Source organism: Scyliorhinus torazame, chromosome 27 (genome assembly GCF_047496885.1).
Source record: "Scyliorhinus torazame isolate Kashiwa2021f chromosome 27, sScyTor2.1, whole genome shotgun sequence".
Taxonomy (NCBI): Eukaryota; Metazoa; Chordata; class Chondrichthyes; order Carcharhiniformes; family Scyliorhinidae; genus Scyliorhinus; species Scyliorhinus torazame.
Genome location: NC_092733.1, coordinates 202,157 through 222,007, shown reverse-complemented (window position 1 = coordinate 222,007; position 19,851 = coordinate 202,157). Strand labels below are relative to the sequence as shown.

The 19,851-nt window shown below is 60.9% G+C and overlaps 1 protein-coding gene across 1 annotated transcript in view; it reads right to left on the bottom strand.

The window, feature by feature from the left end:
- The window catches only part of LOC140403109 (phospholipid phosphatase-related protein type 5-like), a 103,101-nt gene that overhangs the window by 18,608 nt on the left and 64,642 nt on the right, over positions 1-19,851 (bottom strand). The window contains 1 exon segment of the mRNA XM_072490734.1: positions 19,091-19,267. Within this exon segment, the coding sequence (XP_072346835.1) occupies positions 19,091-19,267 (177 nt within the window).

The window sequence follows — 19,851 nt, the reverse complement described above, 5'->3', positions numbered from 1 at the left end:
GCCCTCCCTCTCCCTCAGTCTCCGTATCCCCCTCTCTCCCTCAGTCTCCGTATCCCCCTCTCTTCCTCAGTCTCTGTCGCCCTCCCTCTCCCTCAGTCTCCGTATCCCCCTCTCTCCCTCAGTCTCCGTATCCCCCTCTCTCCCTCAGTCTCCGTATCCCCCTCTCTCCCTCAGTCTCTGTCGCCCTCCCTCTCCCTCAGTCTCCGTATCCCCCTCTCCCCCTCAGTCTCTGTCGCCCTCCCTCTCCCTCAGTCTCCGTATCCCCCTCTCTCCCTCAGTCTCCGTATCCCCCTCTCTCCCTCAGTCTCCGTATCCCCCTCTCTCTCCCTCAGTCTCCGTATCCCCCCTCTCTCTCCCTCAGTCACCGTATCCCCCTTTCTCCCTCAGTATCAGTATCCCCCTCTCTCTCCCTCAGTCACCGTATCCCCCTCTCTCCCTCAGTATCAGTATCCCCCTCTCTCTCCCTCAGTCTCCGTACCCCCCTCCCCCTCAGTCTCCGTATCCCCTCCCTTTCCCTTAGTCTCCGTATCCCTCCCTCTCTCTCCCTCAGTCTCCGTACCCCTCTCTCTCCCTCAGTCTCCGTACCCCTCCCTTTCCCTCAGTCTCCGTACCCCCCTCCCCCTCAGTCTCCGTATCCCCTCCCCCTCCCTCAGTCTCCGTATCCCCTCCCTTTCCCTCAGTCTCCGTATCCCTCTCTCTCTCTCCCTCAGTCACCGTACCCTCTCTCTCTCCCTCAGTCTCCGTACCCCCCTCTCTCTCCCTCATTCTCCATACCCCCCTCTCCCCCTCAGTCTCCGTATCCCCTCCCTCTCCCTCAGTCTCCGTATCCATCCCTCTCTCTCCCTCAGTCTCTGTACCCCCATCTCCCTCTCCCTGAGTCTCCGTATACCCCCTCTCTCCATCAGCCTCCGTACCCGTCTCCCTCTCCCTCAGTCTCCGTACCCCCCACTCTCTCCCCCTCAGCCTCCGTACCCCTCCCTCCCCCTCAGTCTCCGTATCCCCCTCTCTCCCTCAGTCTCCGTATCCCTCCCTCTCCCTCAGTCTCCGTACCCCTCCCCCTTCCTCAGTCTCCGTATAGCCCTTCTCTCCCTCAGTATCCGTACCCTCTCTCTCTCCCTCAGTCTCCGTATCCGCCCTCTCTCCCTCAGTCTCCGTATCCCCCTCTCTCCCTCAGTCTCCGTACCCTCTCTCTCTCCCTCAGTCTCCCTTTCCCTCCCTATCTCTCCCTCAGTCTCCGTACCCTCTCTCTCTCCCTCAGTCTCCGTATCCGCCGTCTCTCCCTCCGTTTCCGTATCCCCCTCTCCCTCTCCCTCAGTCTCCGTAACCCCCCTCTCTCCCTCAGTCTTCGAATACCCCTCTCTCTCTCTCCCTCAGTCTTCATATCCCTCCTCTCCCTCAGTCTCCGTATTCCCCTCCCTCTCCCGCAGTCTCCGTATCCCCCTCTCTCTCCCCCTCAGTCGCCGTACCCCTCCCTCTCCCACAGTCTCCGTATCCCTCCCTCTCTCTCCCTCAGTCTCTGTACCCCCATCTCCCTCTCCCTCAGTCTCCGTATACCCCCTCTCTCCATCAGCCTCCGTATCCGTCTCCCTCTCCCTCAGTCTCCGTATCCCCCTCTCTCTCCCCCTCAGCCTCCGTACCCCTCCCTCCCCCTCAGTCTCCGTATCCCCCTCTCTCCCTCAGTCTCCGTATCCCTCCCCCTCTCTCCCTCAGTCTCCGTACCCCTCCCCCTTCCTCAGTCTCCGTATAGCCCCTCTCTCCCTCAGTCTCCGTACCCTCTCTCTCTCCCTCAGTCTCCGTATCCGCCCTCTCTCCCTCAGTCTCCGTATCCCCCTCTCTCCCTCAGTCTCCGTACCCTCTCTCTCTCCCTCAGTCTCCGTATCCGCCGTCTCTCCCTCCGTTTCCGTATCACCCCCTCTCTCTCCCTCAGTCTCCGTATCACCCGCTCCCTCTCCCTCAGTCTCCATACCCTCTCTCTCTCCCTCAGTCTCCGTATCTGCCGTCTCTCCCTCCGTCTCCGTATCCCCCCCTCTCTCTCCCTCAGTCTCCGTATCCCCTCTCTCTCTCCCCCTCAGTCTCTGTACCCCTCCCTCTCCCTCAGTCTCCGTATCCCCCTCTCTCCCTCAGTCTCCGTCTCCCCCCTCTCTCTCCCTCAGTCTCCGTATCCCCTCTCTCTCCCTCAGTCTTCGTACCTCCCTCTCTCTCCCTCAGTCTCCGTATCCCCCTCTCTCGCTCAGTCTCCGTATCCCCCTCTCTCTCCCTCAGTGTCCGTATCCCCCTCTCTCTCCCTCAGTCTCCGTACGCTTCTCTCTCCCTCAGTCTCCGTATCCCCTCTCTCTCTCTCCCTCAGTCACCGTACCCTCTCTCTCCCTCAGTGTCCGTACCCCCCTCTCTCTCCCTCAGTCTCCGTATCACCCCCTCTCTCTCCCCCTCTGTCTCCGTACCCCTCCCTCTTCCTCAGCCTCCGTAACCCTCCCTCTCCCTCAGTCTCCGTATCCCCCCTCTCTCTCCCTCAGTCTCCGTATCCCACTCTCTCTCCCCCTCAGTCTCCGTACCCCTCCCTCTCCCACAGTCTCCGTATCCCTCCCTCTCTCTCCCTCAGTCTCCGTACCCCCATTTCCCTCTCCCTCAGTCTCCGTATACCCCCTCTCTCCCTCAGCCTCCGTACCCCTCCCCCTCTCCCTCAGTCTCTGTATCCCCCTATCCCTCTTCCTCAGTCTCCGTACCCCCCTCTCTCTCCCCCTCAGTCTCCGTACCCCCCTCTCTCTCCCTCAGTCTCCGTATACCCCCTCTCTCCCTCAGCCACCGTACCCCTCCCTCTCCCTCAGTCTCCGTATCCCCCTCTCTCCCTCAGTCTCCGTACCCCTCCCTCTCCCTCAGTCTCCGTATCCCCCTCTCTCCCTCAGTCTCCGTACCCTCTCTCTCTCCCTCAGTCTCCGTATCCGCCCTCTCTCCCTCAGTCTCCGTATCCCCCTCTCTCCCTCAGTCTCCGTACCCCTCTCTCCCTCAGTCTCCGTATCCCCCTCTCTTCCTCAGTCTCCGTACCCCCCCTCCCCCTCAGTCTCCGTATCCCCTCCCTTTCCCTCAGTCTCCGTATCCCCTCCCTCTCTCCCCCTCAGTCTCCGTATCCCCTCCCTCTCCCTCAGTCTCCGTATCCTCCCTCTTTCTCCCTCTGTCTCCGTACCCGCCCTCTCTCTCTCCCTCAGTCTCCATATCCCCTCTCTCTCTCCCTCAGTCACCGTACCCCCCCTCTCGCTCCCTCAGTCTCCGTACCCCACCTCTCTCTCTCCCTCAGTCTCCGTACCCCCTCTCCCTCTCCCTCAGTCTCCGTATCCCCCTCTCCCTCTCCCTCAGTCTCCGTATCCCCCTCTCCCTCTCCCTCAGTCTCCGTACCCCACCTCTCCCTCTCCCTCAGTCTCCGTACCCCACCTCTCTCTCTCCCTCAGTCTCGGTACCCCCTCTCCCTGTCCCTCAGTCTACGTAGACCCTCTCCCTCTCCCTCAGTCTCTGTATCCCCCTCTCCCTCTCTCTCAGTCTCCGTACCCCCCCTCTCTCCCTCAGTCTCCGTACCCCTCCCTCTCCCTCAGTCTCCGTACCCCACCTCTCCCTCTCCCTCAGTCTCCGTATCCCCCTCTCCCTCTCCCTCAGTCTCCGTACCCCCCCTCTCTCCCTCAGTCTCCGTACCCCTCCCTCTCCCTCAGTCTCCGTACCCCACCTCTCCCTCTCCCTCAGTCTCCGTATCCCCCTCTCCCTCTCCCTCAGTCTCCGTACCCCCCCTCTCTCCCTCAGTCTCCGTATCCCCCCTCTCTCCCTCAGTCTCCGTACCCCTCCCTCTCCCTCAGTCTCCGTACCCCACCTCTCTCCCGCAGTCTCCGTACCCCTCCCTCTCCCTCAGTCTCCGTATCCCCCTCTCCCTCTCCCTCAGTCTCCGTAACCCCCCTCTCTCCCTCAGTCTCAGTTTACCCCTTCTCCCCCTCAGTCTCCGTATCTCCTCCCTCTCCCTCAGTCTCCGTACCCCCCTCTCTCTCCCTCAGTCTCCGTATCCCCCTCTCTCCCTCAGTCTCGGTACATCTCCCTCTCCCTCAGTCTCCGTATACCCCTCTCTCCCTCAGTCTCTGTACATCTCCATCTCCCTCAGTCTCCGTATCCCTCCCTCTCCCGCAGTCTCCGTATCCCCCTCTCTCTCCCCCTCAGTCGCCGTACCCCTCCCTCTCCCACAGTCTCCGTATCCCTCCCTCTCTCTCCCTCAGTCTCTGTAACCCCATCTCCCTCTCCCTCAGTCTCCGTATACCCCCTCTCTCCATCAGCCTCCGTACCCGTCTCCATCTCCCTCAGTCTCCGTATCCCCCTCGACCTCTCCCTCAGTCTCCATATCCCCCTCTCTCTCCCCCTCAGTCTCCGTACCCCTCTCTCTCCCTCAGTCTCTGTATCCCCACTCTCTCTCCCCCTCAGCCTCCGTACCCCTCCCTCCCCCTCAGTCTCCGTATCCCCCTCTCTCCCTCAGTCTCCGTATCCCTCCCTCTCCCTCAGTCTCCGTACCCCTCCCCCTTCCTCAGTCTCCGTACAGCCCCTCTCTCCCTCAGTCTCCGTATCCCCCTCTCTCCCTCAGTCTCCGTATCCCCCTCCCTCCCTCAGTCTCCGTATACCCCTCCCTCCCTCAGTCTCCGTATCCCCTCCCTCTCCCTCAGTCTCCGTATCCCCCTCTCTCCCTCAGTCTCCGTACCCTCTCTCTCTCCCTCAGCCTCCGTATCCGCCGTCTCTCCCTCCGTCTCCGTATCCCCCCCTCTCTCTCCCTCAGTCTCCGTATCACCCGCTCCCTCTGCCTCAGTCTCCGTACCCCTCTCTCCCTCAGTCTCCGTATCCCCTCTCTCTCTCCCCCTCAGTCTTCGTACCTCCCTCTCTCTCCCTCAGTCTCCGTATCCCCTTCTCTCGCTCAGTCTCCGTATGCCCCTCTCTCTCCCTCAGTGTGCGTATCCCCCTTTCTCTCCCTCAGTCTCCGTACCCCTCTCTCTCCCTCAGTCTCCGTACGCCTCTCTCTCCCTCAGTCTCCGTACCCCGCCCCCTCCCTCAGTCTCCGTATCCCCTCTCTCTCTCTCCCTCAGTCACCGTACCCTCTCACTCCCTCAGTGTCCGTAACCCCCCTCTCTCCCTCAGTCTCCGTATCCCCCCTCTCTCACCCCCTCAGTCTCCGTACCCCTCCCTCTTCCTCAGTCTCCGTAACCCTCCCTCTCCCTCAGTCTCCGTATCCCCTCTCTCTCTCTCCCTCAGTCACCGTACCCTCTCTCTCCCTCAGTGTCCGTATCCCCCTTTCTCTCCCTCAGTCTCCGTACCCCTCTCTCTCCCTCAGTCTCCGTACCCCTCTCTCTCCCTCAGTCTCCGTATCCCCTCTCTCTCTCTCCCTCAGTCACCGTACCCTCTCACTCCCTCAGTGTCCGTACCCCCCTCTCTCTCCCACAGTCTCCGTATCCCCCCCTCTCTCTCTCCCTCAGTCTCCGTATCCCCCTCTATCTCCCCCTCAGTCTCCGTATCCCTCCCTCTCCCCCAGCCTCCGTACCCCTCTCCCTCTCCCTCAGTCTCCGTATCCCCCTCTCACTCCCTCAGTGTCCGTACCCCCCTCTCTCTCCCACAGTCTCCGTATCCCCCCCTCTCTCTCTCCCTCAGTCTCCGTATCCCCCTCTATCTCCCCCTCAGTCTCCGTATCCCTCCCTCTCCCCCAGCCTCCGTACCCCTCTCCCTCTCCCTCAGTCTCCGTATCCCCCTCTCCCTCTCCCTCAGTCTCAGTACCCCCCTCTCTCTCCCCCTCAGTCTCCGTACCCCCTCTCTCTCCCTCAGTCTTCGTATACCCCCTCTCTCCCTCAGCATCCGTACCCCTCTCCCTCTCCCTCAGTCTCCGTATCCCCCTCTCTCTCTCCCTCAGTCTCTGTACGCCCCGTCCCCCTCACTCTCCGTATCCCCCTCTCTCCCTCAGTCTCCGTATCCCTCCCTCTCCCTCAGTCTCCGTACCCCCCCTCTCTCTCCCCCACAGCCACCGTACCCCTCCCTCTCCCTCAGTCTCCGTATCCCCCTCTCTCCCTCAGTCGCCGTACCCCTCCCTCTCCCTCAGTCTCCGTATCCCTCCCTCTCCCTCAGTCTCCGTAACCCCCCTCTCTCTCCCTCAGTCTCCGTATCCCCCCTCTCTCTCCCTCAGTCTCCGTACCCCCCCTCTCTCTCCCCCTCAGTCTCCGTTCCCCTCCCCCTTCCTCAGTCTCCGTATAGCCCCTCTCTCCCTCAGTCTCCGTATCCCCCCTCTCTCCCTCAGTCTCCGTATCCCCTCCCTCTCCCTCAGTCTCCATATCCCTCCCTCTCTCTCCCTCAGTCTCCGTACCCTCTCTCTCTCCTTCAGTCTCCGTATCATCCGCTCCCTCTTCCTCAGTCTCCGTACCACTCTCTCCCTCAGTCTCCGTATCCCCTCTCTCTCTCCCACTCAGTCTCTGTACCCCTCCCTCTCCCTCAGTCTCCGTATCCCCCTCTCTCCCTCAGTCTCCGTATCCCCCCTCTCTCTTTCTCCCTCAGTCTCCGTATCCCTTCTCTCTCCCTCAGTCTTCGTACCCCCCGCTCTCTCTCCCTCAGTCTCCGTATCCCTCCCTCTCTCTCCCTCAGTCTCCGTACCCTCTCTCTCTCCCTCAGTCTCCGTATCCGCCCTCTCTCCCTCAGTCTCCGTATCCCCCTCTCTCCCTCAGTCTCCGTACCCTTTCTCTCTCCCTCAGTCTCCGTATCCGCCCTCTCTCCCTCCGTCTCCGTATCCCCCCTCTCTCTCCCTCAGTCTCCGTATCACCCGCTCCCCCTCCCTCAGTCTCCGTACCCCTCTCTCCCTCAGCCTCCGTATCCGCCCTCTCTCCCTCTGTCTCCGTATACCCCCCTCTCTCTCCCTCAGTCTCCGTATCACCCGCTCCCCCTCCCTCAGTCTCCGTACCCCTCTCTCCCTCAGTCTCCGTATCCCTCTCTCTCCCTCAGTCTCCGTACCCTCTCTCTCTCCCTCAGTCTCCGTATCCGCCCTCTCTCCCTCCGTCTCCGTATCCCACCCTCTCTCTCCCTCAGTCTCCGTATCACCCGCTCCCCCTCCCTCAGTCTCCGTATCCCCTCTCTCTCTCTCCCTCAGTCACCGTACCCTCTCACTCCCTAGGTGTCCGTACCCCCCTCTCTCTCCCTCAGTCTCCGTATCCCCCCTCTCTCTCTCCCTCAGTCTCCGTATCCCCCTCTATCTCCCCCTCAGTCTCCGCATCCCTCCCTCTCCCACAGTCTCCGTATCCCTCCCTCTCTCTCCCTCAGTCTCTGTACCCCCAACTCCCTCTCCCTCAGTCTCCGTATACCCCCTCTCTCCCTCAGCCTCCGTACCCCTCTCCCTCTCCCTCAGTCTCCGTATCCCCCTCTCCCTCTCCCTCAGTCTCAGTACCCCCCTCTCTCTCCCCCTCAGTCTCCGTACCCCCCTCTCTCTCCCTCAGTCTCCGTATACCCCCTCTCTCCCTCAGCCTCCGTACCCCTCTCCCTCTCCCTCAGTCTCCGTATCCCCCTCTCCCTCTCCCTCAGTCTCAGTACCCCCCTCTCTCTCCCCTCAGTCTCCGTACCCCCCTCTCTCTCCCTCAGTCTCTGTACCCCCCCTCCCCCTCACTCTCCGTATCCCCCTCTCTCCCTCAGCCTCCGTATTCCTCCCTCTCCCTCAGTCTCCGTACCCCCCTCTCTCTCCCCCTCAGCCACCGTACCCCTCCCTCTCCCTCAGTCTCCGTATCCCCCTCTCTCCCTCAGTCGCCGTACCCCTCCCTCTCCCTCAGTCTCCGTATCCCTCCCTCTCCCTCAGTCTCCGTAACCCCCCTCTCTCTCCCTCAGTCTCCGTATCCCCCCTCTCTCTCCCTCAGTCTCCGTAGCCCCCCTCTCTCTCCCCCTCAGTCTCCGTTCCCCTCCCCCTTCCTCAGTCTCCGTATAGCCCCTCTCTCCCTCAGTCTCCGTATCCCCTCTCTCTCTCCCCCTCAGTCTCTGTACCCCTCCCTCTCCCTCAGTCTCCGTATCGCCCTCTCTCCCTCAGTCTCCGTATCCCACCTCTCTCTCTCTCCCTCAGTCTCAGTATCCCCCTCCCTCACCCTCAGTCTCCGTATCCCTTCTCTCTCCCTCAGTCTCCGTATCCCTTCTCTCTCCCTCAGTCTTCGTACCCCCCCCCTCTCTCTCCCTCAGTCTCTGTACCCCCCTCTCTCGCTCAGTCTCCGTACCCCTCTCTCTCCCTTAGTCTCCGTATCCCCTCCCTTTCCCTCAGTCTCCGTATCCCTCCCCCTTCCTCAGTCTCCGTATCCGCCCTCTCTCCCTCAGTCTCCGTATCCCCTCTCTCTCCCTCAGTCTCCGTATCCCCTCCCTTTCCCTCAGTCTCCGTATCCCCTCTCTCTCCCTCAGTCTCCGTATCCGCCATCTCTCCCTCAGTCTCCGTACCCTCTCTCTCTCCCTCAGTCTCCGTATCCGCCCTCTCTCCGTCCGTCTCCGTATCCCCCCCTCTCTCTCCCTCAGTCTCCGTATCCCCTCTCTCTCTCCCCCTCAGTCTCTGTACCCCTCCCTCCCCCTCAGTCTCCGTATCCCCTCCCTCTCCCTCAGTCTCCGTACCCCCCTCTCTCTCCCTCAGTCCCCGTACCCCCCCTCTCCCGCTCAGTCTCCGTACCGCCTCTCTCTCCCTCAGTCTACGTACCCCCTCTCTCTCCCTCCGTCACCGTATACCCCTCTCTCTCCCACAGCCTCCGTACCCCCTCTCTCTCCCTCAGTCTCCGTACCCCTTTCTCTCTCCCTCAGTCTCCGTACCCCCCTCTCTCCCTCAGTCACCGTATCCCTCCCTCTCCCTCAGTCACCGTATCCCCCTCTCTCTTCCTCAGTCACCGTATCCCTCCCTCTCCTTCAGTCTCCGTACCCCTTTCTCTCTCCCTCAGTCTCCGTACCCCCTCTCTCTCCCTCAGTCTCCGTATCCCCTCTCTCTCCCTCAGTCTCCGTATCCCCCTCTCTCTTCCTCAGTCACCGTATCCCTCCCTCTCCTTCAGTCTCCGTACCCCCCTCTCTCTCCCTCAGTCTCCGTATCCCCCCATCCCTCCCTCAGTCTCCGTATCCCCCCTCTCTCTCCCTCAGTCTCCCTACCCCCTCTCTCTCCCTCAGTCTCCGGATCCCCCCCCCTCTCCCTCAGTCTTCGTATCCCCCTCTCTCCCTCAGTCTCCGTATCCCCCCTCTCTCTCCCTCAGTCTCCGTATCCCCCTCTCTCCCTCAGTCTCCGTACCTCCCTCTCTCCCTCAGTCTCTGTACCCCTCTCTCTCCCTCAGTCTCCGTCTCCCCCTCTCTCTCCCTCAGTCTCCGTCTCCCCCTCTCTCTCCCTCAGTCTCCGTATCCCCCTCTCTCCCTCAGTCTCCGTACCCCTCTCTCTCCCTCAGCCTCCGTATCCCCCCTCTCTACCTCAGTCTCCGTATCCCCCCTCCCTCTCCCTCAGTCTCCGTATCCCCCCTCTCTCACCCCCTCAGTCTCCGTATCCCTCCCTCTTCCTCAGTCTCTGTATCCCCCCTCCCCTTCAGTCTCCGTATCTCCCTCTCTCCCTCAGTCTCCGTACGCCCCCTCTCTCTCCCACTCAGTCTCCGTACCCCTCCCTCTTCCTCAGTCTCCGTATCCCCCCTCCCCCTCAGTCTCCGTATCCTTCCCTCTCCCTCAGTCTCCGTAACCCCCCTCTCTCTCCCTCAGTCTCCGTATCCCCCCTCTCTCTCCCTCAGTCTCCGTACCCCCCTCTCTCTCCCCCTCAGTCTCCGTTCCCCTCCCCCTTCCTCAGTCTCCGTATAGCCCCTCTCTCCCTCAGTCTCCGTATCCCCTCTCTCTCTCCCCCTCAGTCTCTGTACCCCTCCCTCTCTCTCAGTCTCCGTACCCCCCCTCTCTCCCTCAGTCTCCGTACCCCTCCCTCTCCCTCAGTCTCCGTACCCCACCTCTCCCTCTCCCTCAGTCTCCGTATCCCCCTCTCCCTCTCCCTCAGTCTCCGTACCCCCCCTCTCTCCCTCAGTCTCCGTACCCCTCCCTCTCCCTCAGTCTCCGTACCCCACCTCTCCCTCTCCCTCAGTCTCCGTATCCCCCTCTCCCTCTCCCTCAGTCTCCGTACCCCCCCTCTCTCCCTCAGTCTCCGTATCCCCCCTCTCTCCCTCAGTCTCCGTACCCCTCCCTCTCCCTCAGTCTCCGTACCCCACCTCTCTCCCGCAGTCTCCGTACCCCTCCCTCTCCCTCAGTCTCCGTATCCCCCTCTCCCTCTCCCTCAGTCTCCGTAACCCCCCTCTCTCCCTCAGTCTCAGTTTACCCCTTCTCCCCCTCAGTCTCCGTATCTCCTCCCTCTCCCTCAGTCTCCGTACCCCCCTCTCTCTCCCTCAGTCTCCGTATCCCCCTCTCTCCCTCAGTCTCGGTACATCTCCCTCTCCCTCAGTCTCCGTATACCCCTCTCTCCCTCAGTCTCTGTACATCTCCATCTCCCTCAGTCTCCGTATCCCTCCCTCTCCCGCAGTCTCCGTATCCCCCTCTCTCTCCCCCTCAGTCGCCGTACCCCTCCCTCTCCCACAGTCTCCGTATCCCTCCCTCTCTCTCCCTCAGTCTCTGTAACCCCATCTCCCTCTCCCTCAGTCTCCGTATACCCCCTCTCTCCATCAGCCTCCGTACCCGTCTCCATCTCCCTCAGTCTCCGTATCCCCCTCGACCTCTCCCTCAGTCTCCATATCCCCCTCTCTCTCCCCCTCAGTCTCCGTACCCCTCTCTCTCCCTCAGTCTCTGTATCCCCACTCTCTCTCCCCCTCAGCCTCCGTACCCCTCCCTCCCCCTCAGTCTCCGTATCCCCCTCTCTCCCTCAGTCTCCGTATCCCTCCCTCTCCCTCAGTCTCCGTACCCCTCCCCCTTCCTCAGTCTCCGTACAGCCCCTCTCTCCCTCAGTCTCCGTATCCCCCTCTCTCCCTCAGTCTCCGTATCCCCCTCCCTCCCTCAGTCTCCGTATACCCCTCCCTCCCTCAGTCTCCGTATCCCCTCCCTCTCCCTCAGTCTCCGTATCCCCCTCTCTCCCTCAGTCTCCGTACCCTCTCTCTCTCCCTCAGCCTCCGTACCCCTCCCTCTCCCTCCGTCTCCGTATCCCCCCCTCTCTCTCCCTCAGTCTCCGTATCACCCGCTCCCTCTGCCTCAGTCTCCGTACCCCTCTCTCCCTCAGTCTCCGTATCCCCTCTCTCTCTCCCCCTCAGTCTTCGTACCTCCCTCTCTCTCCCTCAGTCTCCGTATCCCCTTCTCTCGCTCAGTCTCCGTATGCCCCTCTCTCTCCCTCAGTGTGCGTATCCCCCTTTCTCTCCCTCAGTCTCCGTACCCCTCTCTCTCCCTCAGTCTCCGTACGCCTCTCTCTCCCTCAGTCTCCGTACCCCGCCCCCTCCCTCAGTCTCCGTATCCCCTCTCTCTCTCTCCCTCAGTCACCGTACCCTCTCACTCCCTCAGTGTCCGTAACCCCCCTCTCTCCCTCAGTCTCCGTATCCCCCCTCTCTCACCCCCTCAGTCTCCGTACCCCTCCCTCTTCCTCAGTCTCCGTAACCCTCCCTCTCCCTCAGTCTCCGTATCCCCTCTCTCTCTCTCCCTCAGTCACCGTACCCTCTCTCTCCCTCAGTGTCCGTATCCCCCTTTCTCTCCCTCAGTCTCCGTACCCCTCTCTCTCCCTCAGTCTCCGTACCCCTCTCTCTCCCTCAGTCTCCGTATCCCCTCTCTCTCTCTCCCTCAGTCACCGTACCCTCTCACTCCCTCAGTGTCCGTACCCCCCTCTCTCTCCCACAGTCTCCGTATCCCCCCCTCTCTCTCTCCCTCAGTCTCCGTATCCCCCTCTATCTCCCCCTCAGTCTCCGTATCCCTCCCTCTCCCCCAGCCTCCGTACCCCTCTCCCTCTCCCTCAGTCTCCGTATCCCCCTCTCCCTCTCCCTCAGTCTCAGTACCCCCCTCTCTCTCCCCCTCAGTCTCCGTACCCCCTCTCTCTCCCTCAGTCTTCGTATACCCCCTCTCTCCCTCAGCATCCGTACCCCTCTCCCTCTCCCTCAGTCTCCGTATCCCCCTCTCTCTCTCCCTCAGTCTCTGTACGCCCCGTCCCCCTCACTCTCCGTATCCCCCTCTCTCCCTCAGTCTCCGTATCCCTCCCTCTCCCTCAGTCTCCGTACCCCCCCTCTCTCTCCCCCACAGCCACCGTACCCCTCCCTCTCCCTCAGTCTCCGTATCCCCCTCTCTCCCTCAGTCGCCGTACCCCTCCCTCTCCCTCAGTCTCCGTATCCCTCCCTCTCCCTCAGTCTCCGTAACCCCCCTCTCTCTCCCTCAGTCTCCGTATCCCCCCTCTCTCTCCCTCAGTCTCCGTACCCCCCCTCTCTCTCCCCCTCAGTCTCCGTTCCCCTCCCCCTTCCTCAGTCTCCGTATAGCCCCTCTCTCCCTCAGTCTCCGTATCCCCCCTCTCTCCCTCAGTCTCCGTATCCCCTCCCTCTCCCTCAGTCTCCATATCCCTCCCTCTCTCTCCCTCAGTCTCCGTACCCTCTCTCTCTCCTTCAGTCTCCGTATCATCCGCTCCCTCTTCCTCAGTCTCCGTACCACTCTCTCCCTCAGTCTCCGTATCCCCTCTCTCTCTCCCACTCAGTCTCTGTACCCCTCCCTCTCCCTCAGTCTCCGTATCCCCCTCTCTCCCTCAGTCTCCGTATCCCCCCTCTCTCTTTCTCCCTCAGTCTCCGTATCCCTTCTCTCTCCCTCAGTCTTCGTACCCCCCGCTCTCTCTCCCTCAGTCTCCGTATCCCTCCCTCTCTCTCCCTCAGTCTCCGTACCCTCTCTCTCTCCCTCAGTCTCCGTATCCGCCCTCTCTCCCTCAGTCTCCGTATCCCCCTCTCTCCCTCAGTCTCCGTACCCTTTCTCTCTCCCTCAGTCTCCGTATCCGCCCTCTCTCCCTCCGTCTCCGTATCCCCCCTCTCTCTCCCTCAGTCTCCGTATCACCCGCTCCCCCTCCCTCAGTCTCCGTACCCCTCTCTCCCTCAGCCTCCGTATCCGCCCTCTCTCCCTCTGTCTCCGTATACCCCCCTCTCTCTCCCTCAGTCTCCGTATCACCCGCTCCCCCTCCCTCAGTCTCCGTACCCCTCTCTCCCTCAGTCTCCGTATCCCTCTCTCTCCCTCAGTCTCCGTACCCTCTCTCTCTCCCTCAGTCTCCGTATCCGCCCTCTCTCCCTCCGTCTCCGTATCCCACCCTCTCTCTCCCTCAGTCTCCGTATCACCCGCTCCCCCTCCCTCAGTCTCCGTATCCCCTCTCTCTCTCTCCCTCAGTCACCGTACCCTCTCACTCCCTAGGTGTCCGTACCCCCCTCTCTCTCCCTCAGTCTCCGTATCCCCCCTCTCTCTCTCCCTCAGTCTCCGTATCCCCCTCTATCTCCCCCTCAGTCTCCGCATCCCTCCCTCTCCCACAGTCTCCGTATCCCTCCCTCTCTCTCCCTCAGTCTCTGTACCCCCAACTCCCTCTCCCTCAGTCTCCGTATACCCCCTCTCTCCCTCAGCCTCCGTACCCCTCTCCCTCTCCCTCAGTCTCCGTATCCCCCTCTCCCTCTCCCTCAGTCTCAGTACCCCCCTCTCTCTCCCCCTCAGTCTCCGTACCCCCCTCTCTCTCCCTCAGTCTCCGTATACCCCCTCTCTCCCTCAGCCTCCGTACCCCTCTCCCTCTCCCTCAGTCTCCGTATCCCCCTCTCCCTCTCCCTCAGTCTCAGTACCCCCCTCTCTCTCCCCTCAGTCTCCGTACCCCCCTCTCTCTCCCTCAGTCTCTGTACCCCCCCTCCCCCTCACTCTCCGTATCCCCCTCTCTCCCTCAGCCTCCGTATTCCTCCCTCTCCCTCAGTCTCCGTACCCCCCTCTCTCTCCCCCTCAGCCACCGTACCCCTCCCTCTCCCTCAGTCTCCGTATCCCCCTCTCTCCCTCAGTCGCCGTACCCCTCCCTCTCCCTCAGTCTCCGTATCCCTCCCTCTCCCTCAGTCTCCGTAACCCCCCTCTCTCTCCCTCAGTCTCCGTATCCCCCCTCTCTCTCCCTCAGTCTCCGTACCCCCCCTCTCTCTCCCCCTCAGTCTCCGTTCCCCTCCCCCTTCCTCAGTCTCCGTATAGCCCCTCTCTCCCTCAGTCTCCGTATCCCCTCTCTCTCTCCCCCTCAGTCTCTGTACCCCTCCCTCTCCCTCAGTCTCCGTATCGCCCTCTCTCCCTCAGTCTCCGTATCCCACCTCTCTCTCTCTCCCTCAGTCTCAGTATCCCCCTCCCTCACCCTCAGTCTCCGTATCCCTTCTCTCTCCCTCAGTCTCCGTATCCCTTCTCTCTCCCTCAGTCTTCGTACCCCCCCCCTCTCTCTCCCTCAGTCTCTGTACCCCCCTCTCTCGCTCAGTCTCCGTACCCCTCTCTCTCCCTTAGTCTCCGTATCCCCTCCCTTTCCCTCAGTCTCCGTATCCCTCCCCCTTCCTCAGTCTCCGTATCCGCCCTCTCTCCCTCAGTCTCCGTATCCCCTCTCTCTCCCTCAGTCTCCGTATCCCCTCCCTTTCCCTCAGTCTCCGTATCCCCTCTCTCTCCCTCAGTCTCCGTATCCGCCATCTCTCCCTCAGTCTCCGTACCCTCTCTCTCTCCCTCAGTCTCCGTATCCGCCCTCTCTCCGTCCGTCTCCGTATCCCCCCCTCTCTCTCCCTCAGTCTCCGTATCCCCTCTCTCTCTCCCCCTCAGTCTCTGTACCCCTCCCTCCCCCTCAGTCTCCGTATCCCCTCCCTCTCCCTCAGTCTCCGTACCCCCCTCTCTCTCCCTCAGTCCCCGTACCCCCCCTCTCCCGCTCAGTCTCCGTACCGCCTCTCTCTCCCTCAGTCTACGTACCCCCTCTCTCTCCCTCCGTCACCGTATACCCCTCTCTCTCCCACAGCCTCCGTACCGCCTCTCTCTCCCTCAGTCTCCGTACCCCTTTCTCTCTCCCTCAGTCTCCGTACCCCCCTCTCTCCCTCAGTCACCGTATCCCTCCCTCTCCCTCAGTCACCGTATCCCCCTCTCTCTTCCTCAGTCACCGTATCCCTCCCTCTCCTTCAGTCTCCGTACCCCTTTCTCTCTCCCTCAGTCTCCGTACCCCCTCTCTCTCCCTCAGTCTCCGTATCCCCTCTCTCTCCCTCAGTCTCCGTATCCCCCTCTCTCTTCCTCAGTCACCGTATCCCTCCCTCTCCTTCAGTCTCCGTACCCCCCTCTCTCTCCCTCAGTCTCCGTATCCCCCCATCCCTCCCTCAGTCTCCGTATCCCCCCTCTCTCTCCCTCAGTCTCCCTACCCCCTCTCTCTCCCTCAGTCTCCGGATCCCCCCCCTCTCCCTCAGTCTTCGTATCCCCCTCTCTCCCTCAGTCTCCGTATCCCCCCTCTCTCTCCCTCAGTCTCCGTATCCCCCTCTCTCCCTCAGTCTCCGTACCTCCCTCTCTCCCTCAGTCTCTGTACCCCTCTCTCTCCCTCAGTCTCCGTCTCCCCCTCTCTCTCCCTCAGTCTCCGTCTCCCCCTCTCTCTCCCTCAGTCTCCGTATCCCCCTCTCTCCCTCAGTCTCCGTACCCCTCTCTCTCCCTCAGCCTCCGTATCCCCCCTCTCTACCTCAGTCTCCGTATCCCCCCTCCCTCTCCCTCAGTCTCCGTATCCCCCCTCTCTCACCCCCTCAGTCTCCGTATCCCTCCCTCTTCCTCAGTCTCTGTATCCCCCCTCCCCTTCAGTCTCCGTATCTCCCTCTCTCCCTCAGTCTCCGTACGCCCCCTCTCTCTCCCACTCAGTCTCCGTACCCCTCCCTCTTCCTCAGTCTCCGTATCCCCCCTCCCCCTCAGTCTCCGTATCCTTCCCTCTCCCTCAGTCTCCGTAACCCCCCTCTCTCTCCCTCAGTCTCCGTATCCCCCCTCTCTCTCCCTCAGTCTCCGTACCCCCCTCTCTCTCCCCCTCAGTCTCCGTTCCCCTCCCCCTTCCTCAGTCTCCGTATAGCCCCTCTCTCCCTCAGTCTCCGTATCCCCTCTCTCTCTCCCCCTCAGTCTCTGTACCCCTCCCTCTCCCTCAGTCTCCGTATCGCCCTCTCTCCCTCAGTCTCCGTATCCCACCTCTCTCTCTCTCCCTCAGTCTCAGTACCCCTCTCTCCCTCAGTCTCCGTCTCCCCCCTCTCTCCCTCCCTCAGTCTCCGTATCCCTTCTCTCTCCCTCAGTCTTCGTACCCCCCCCCTCTCTCTCCCTCAGTCTCCGTACCCCCCTCCCCCTCAGTCTCCGTATCCCCTCCCTTTCCCTCAGTCTCCGTATCCCTCCCTCTCTCTCCCTCAGTCTTCGTACCCCCCCGCTCTCTCTCCCTCAGTCTCCGTATCCCCTCCCTTTCCCTCAGTCTCCGTGTCCCTCCCTCTCTCTCCCTCAGTCTCCGTATCCCCCTCTCTCCCTCAGTCTCCGTACCCTCTCTCTCTCCCTCAGTCTCCGTATCCGCCCTCTCTCCGTCCGTCTCCGTATCCCCCCCTCTCTCTCCCTCAGTCTCCGTATGACCCGCTCCCCCTCCCTCAGTCTCCGTACCCCTCTCTCTCTCCCCCTCAGTCTCTGCACCCCTCCCTCTCCCTCAGTCTCCGTACGCCGCCCCCTCCCTCAGTCTCCGTATCCCTTCTCTCTCTCCCTCAGTCTCCGTACCCCCCTCTCTCTCCCTCATTCTCCATACCCCCCCTCTCCCCCTCAGTCTCCGTATCCCCTCCCTCTCCCTCAGTCTCCGTACCCCCCTCTCTCTCCCTCAGTCCCCGTACCCCCCCTCTCCCGCTCAGTCTCCGTACCGCCTCTCTCTCCCTCAGTCTACGTACCCCCTCTCGCCCTCAGTCTCCGTATCCCCTCTCTCTCCCTCCGTCACCGTATACCCCTCTCTCTCCCACAGCCTCCGTACCCCCTCTCTCTCCCTCAGTCTCCGTACCCCTTTCTCTCTCCCTCAGTCTCCGTACCCCCCCTCTCTCCCTCAGTCACCGTATCCCTCCCTCTCCCTCAGTCACCGTACCCTCTCTCTCCCTCAGTCTCCGTATCCCCTCTCTCTCTCTCAGTCTCCGTATCCCCCTCTCTCTTCCTCAGTCACCGTATCCCTCCCTCTCCCTCAGTCACCGTACCCTCTCTCTCCCTCAGTCTCCGTAGCCCCCTCTCTCTCCCTCAGTCTCCGTATCCCCTCTCTCTCCCTCAGTCTCCGTATCCCCTCTCTCCCCCTCAGTCTCCGTACCCCCCTCTCCCTCAGTCTCCGTACCCCCTCTCTCTCCCTCAGTCTCCGTGTCCCCTCTCTCTCTCTCAGTCCCCGTATCCACCCTCTCTCTCCCTCAGTCTCCGTATCCCCTCTCTCTCCCTCAGTCCCCGTACCCACCCTCTCTCTCCCTCAGTCTCCGTATCCCCCCTCTCCCCCTCAGTCTCCGTATCCCCCCTCTCTCCCTCAGTCTCTGTACCCCCCTCTCCCCCTCAGTCTCCGTAACCCCACTCTCCCTCAGTCTCCGTATCCCCCCTCTCTCCCTCAGTGTCCCTATCCCCCTCTCTCTCTCCCTCAGTCCCCGTACCCCCCCTCTCTCTCCCTCAGTCTCCGTACCCCCCTCTCCCCCTCAGTCTCCGTACCCCCCTCTCTCTCCCTCAGTCTCCGTATCCCCTCTCTCTCCCTCAGTCTCCGTATCCCCTCTCTCCCCCTCAGTCTCCGTACCCCCCCTCTCCCTCAGTCTCCGTACCCCCTCTCTCTCCCTCAGTCTCCGTGTCCCCTCTCTCTCTCTCAGTCCCCGTACCCACCCTCTCTCTCCCTCAGTCTCCGTATACCCTCTCTCTCCCTCAGTCCCCGTACCCACCCTCTCTCTCCCTCAGTCTCCGTATCCCCCCTCTCCCCCTCAGTCTCCGTATCCCCCCTCTCTCCCTCAGTCTCTGTACCCCCCTCTCCCCCTCAGTCTCCGTATCCCCTCTCTCTCACTCAGTCTCCGTATCCCCTCTCTCCCTCTCAGTCTCCGTACCCCCTCTCTCTCCCTCAGTCTCCATATCCCCTCTCTCCCCCTCAGTCTCCGTACCCCCTCTCTCTCCCTCAGTCTCCATATCCCCTCTCTCTCCCTCAGTCCCCGTATCCACCCTCTCTCTCCCTCAGTCTCCGTATCCCCTCTCTCTCCCTCAGTCCCCGTACCCCCCTCTCTCTCCCTCAGTCTCCGTACCCACCCTCTCTCTCCCTCAGTCTCCGTATCCCCTCTCTCTTCCTCAGCAGCTACGACACCGTTTCACAATTTGTAGAAGTGGCCACGCTGTCAGGAACTCGCCATCAGAGGTGGAGAATCATGGAGACCCGGAGAGTACTGGGCTGGGCGTGCGGATTGAAACGCATTGACGCCGTTTTTGAGATAACGGAGTATCGGACCCTGCCGCGATGTTCATGTCAGAAGCTATTCTCCACCGAATCGCGTTTTCCGATTTCGCCGTCGGCTAACGGAGAATGCCACCCATGATTCCCTTTCATAAATCCATGTTGACCCTGCCCACTGGGCGGCACGGTAGCACAGCGGTTAGCACTGTTGCTTCACAGCTCCAGGGTCCCAGGTTCGATTCCGGCTTGGGTCACTGCCTGTGCGGAGTCTGCACATCCTCCCCGTGTGTGCGTGGGTTTCCTCCGGGTGCTCCGGTTTCCTCCCACAGTCCAAAGACGTGCAGGTTAGGTGGATTGGCCATGATAAATTATCCCTCAGTGTCCAATAGGTTAATTGGGTTACTGGGTTACGGGGATGGGGTGGAAAAATGGGCTTAAGTGGGGTGCTCATTCCAAGGGACGGTGCAGACTCGATGGGCTGAATGGCCTCCTTATGCACTGTAAATTCTATGATTCTATAAATAATATTATTATTTTCCAAGTGTCCAATACCACATCCTTTATAATGGGTTCTATTTGTTATACTAATGAAATACACTCAACAGCTGCTTCTATCACATTTGCTGCACGCAGGGACTGTGCAGGAACTGATTTTAACTGAATATTCAGAAGAACCAATTGAATCGAGTTTGGGTTCTTTCACTCTTCTCATCCTCGTTCCAGTCAATGTGATTCACTCACCAGAAACACAGCAACTGCTCCGCCAGTCAGGAATCCCACAAGAACATCTGACCAATGGTTGCGATATTCAGAGACTCGCACTACTCCCGTTAAAAATGTCAGGCACAGGAGTGTTAGACACAGCATGGGCTTTGTCAGCCGTGTCCCCTTAGCTTGGAACATGACTGTCAGATACATCTAGGGATAAAAACAAATCAGCATTCTCACATCAAGGCCAACAAAATACATCAGTTATTGAGAACTGTTAACAGAGTAATTTCATCTCAGTTTTACACTAAATATCTGGTTCAAATATCTGCAATTTACATCTGGGTTGTTCAAAACTACAAACAGGGAAGCAGCACATGCTGTTTCAATGAGAACAAATGAAAATGTACTGATAGCGTAGTCCGAATGTATCATAAACCCCGATTCCCAGAGTCACAGTCCGACTGTATCACGCATATTGGGTTGAATTTAGTAGCCATGATGGTGGCCCTAGCCAGTGGCTGGCAAGTCAGTGCCAACCCCACTGTGACCATTTGTAGCAGCACAAATGAAGTTAAATCCCAATCAACCATTGCCTCATGCGAGATTCCAAGAGGTTTTAGGTCGAGGAAACTGGCCTCCCTGATCTTCCGGCTAATCAAAAGACTGACAGCTGTTCAGACAGAGCAGTGGCGCGAGGAGACAGGAATACTTTGCGAGGGATGGATTCACACTTTTGATGTCGTGGTTCAGATAATATGCCTGGAAAGTGTGCAGTGCACACTTACACATTC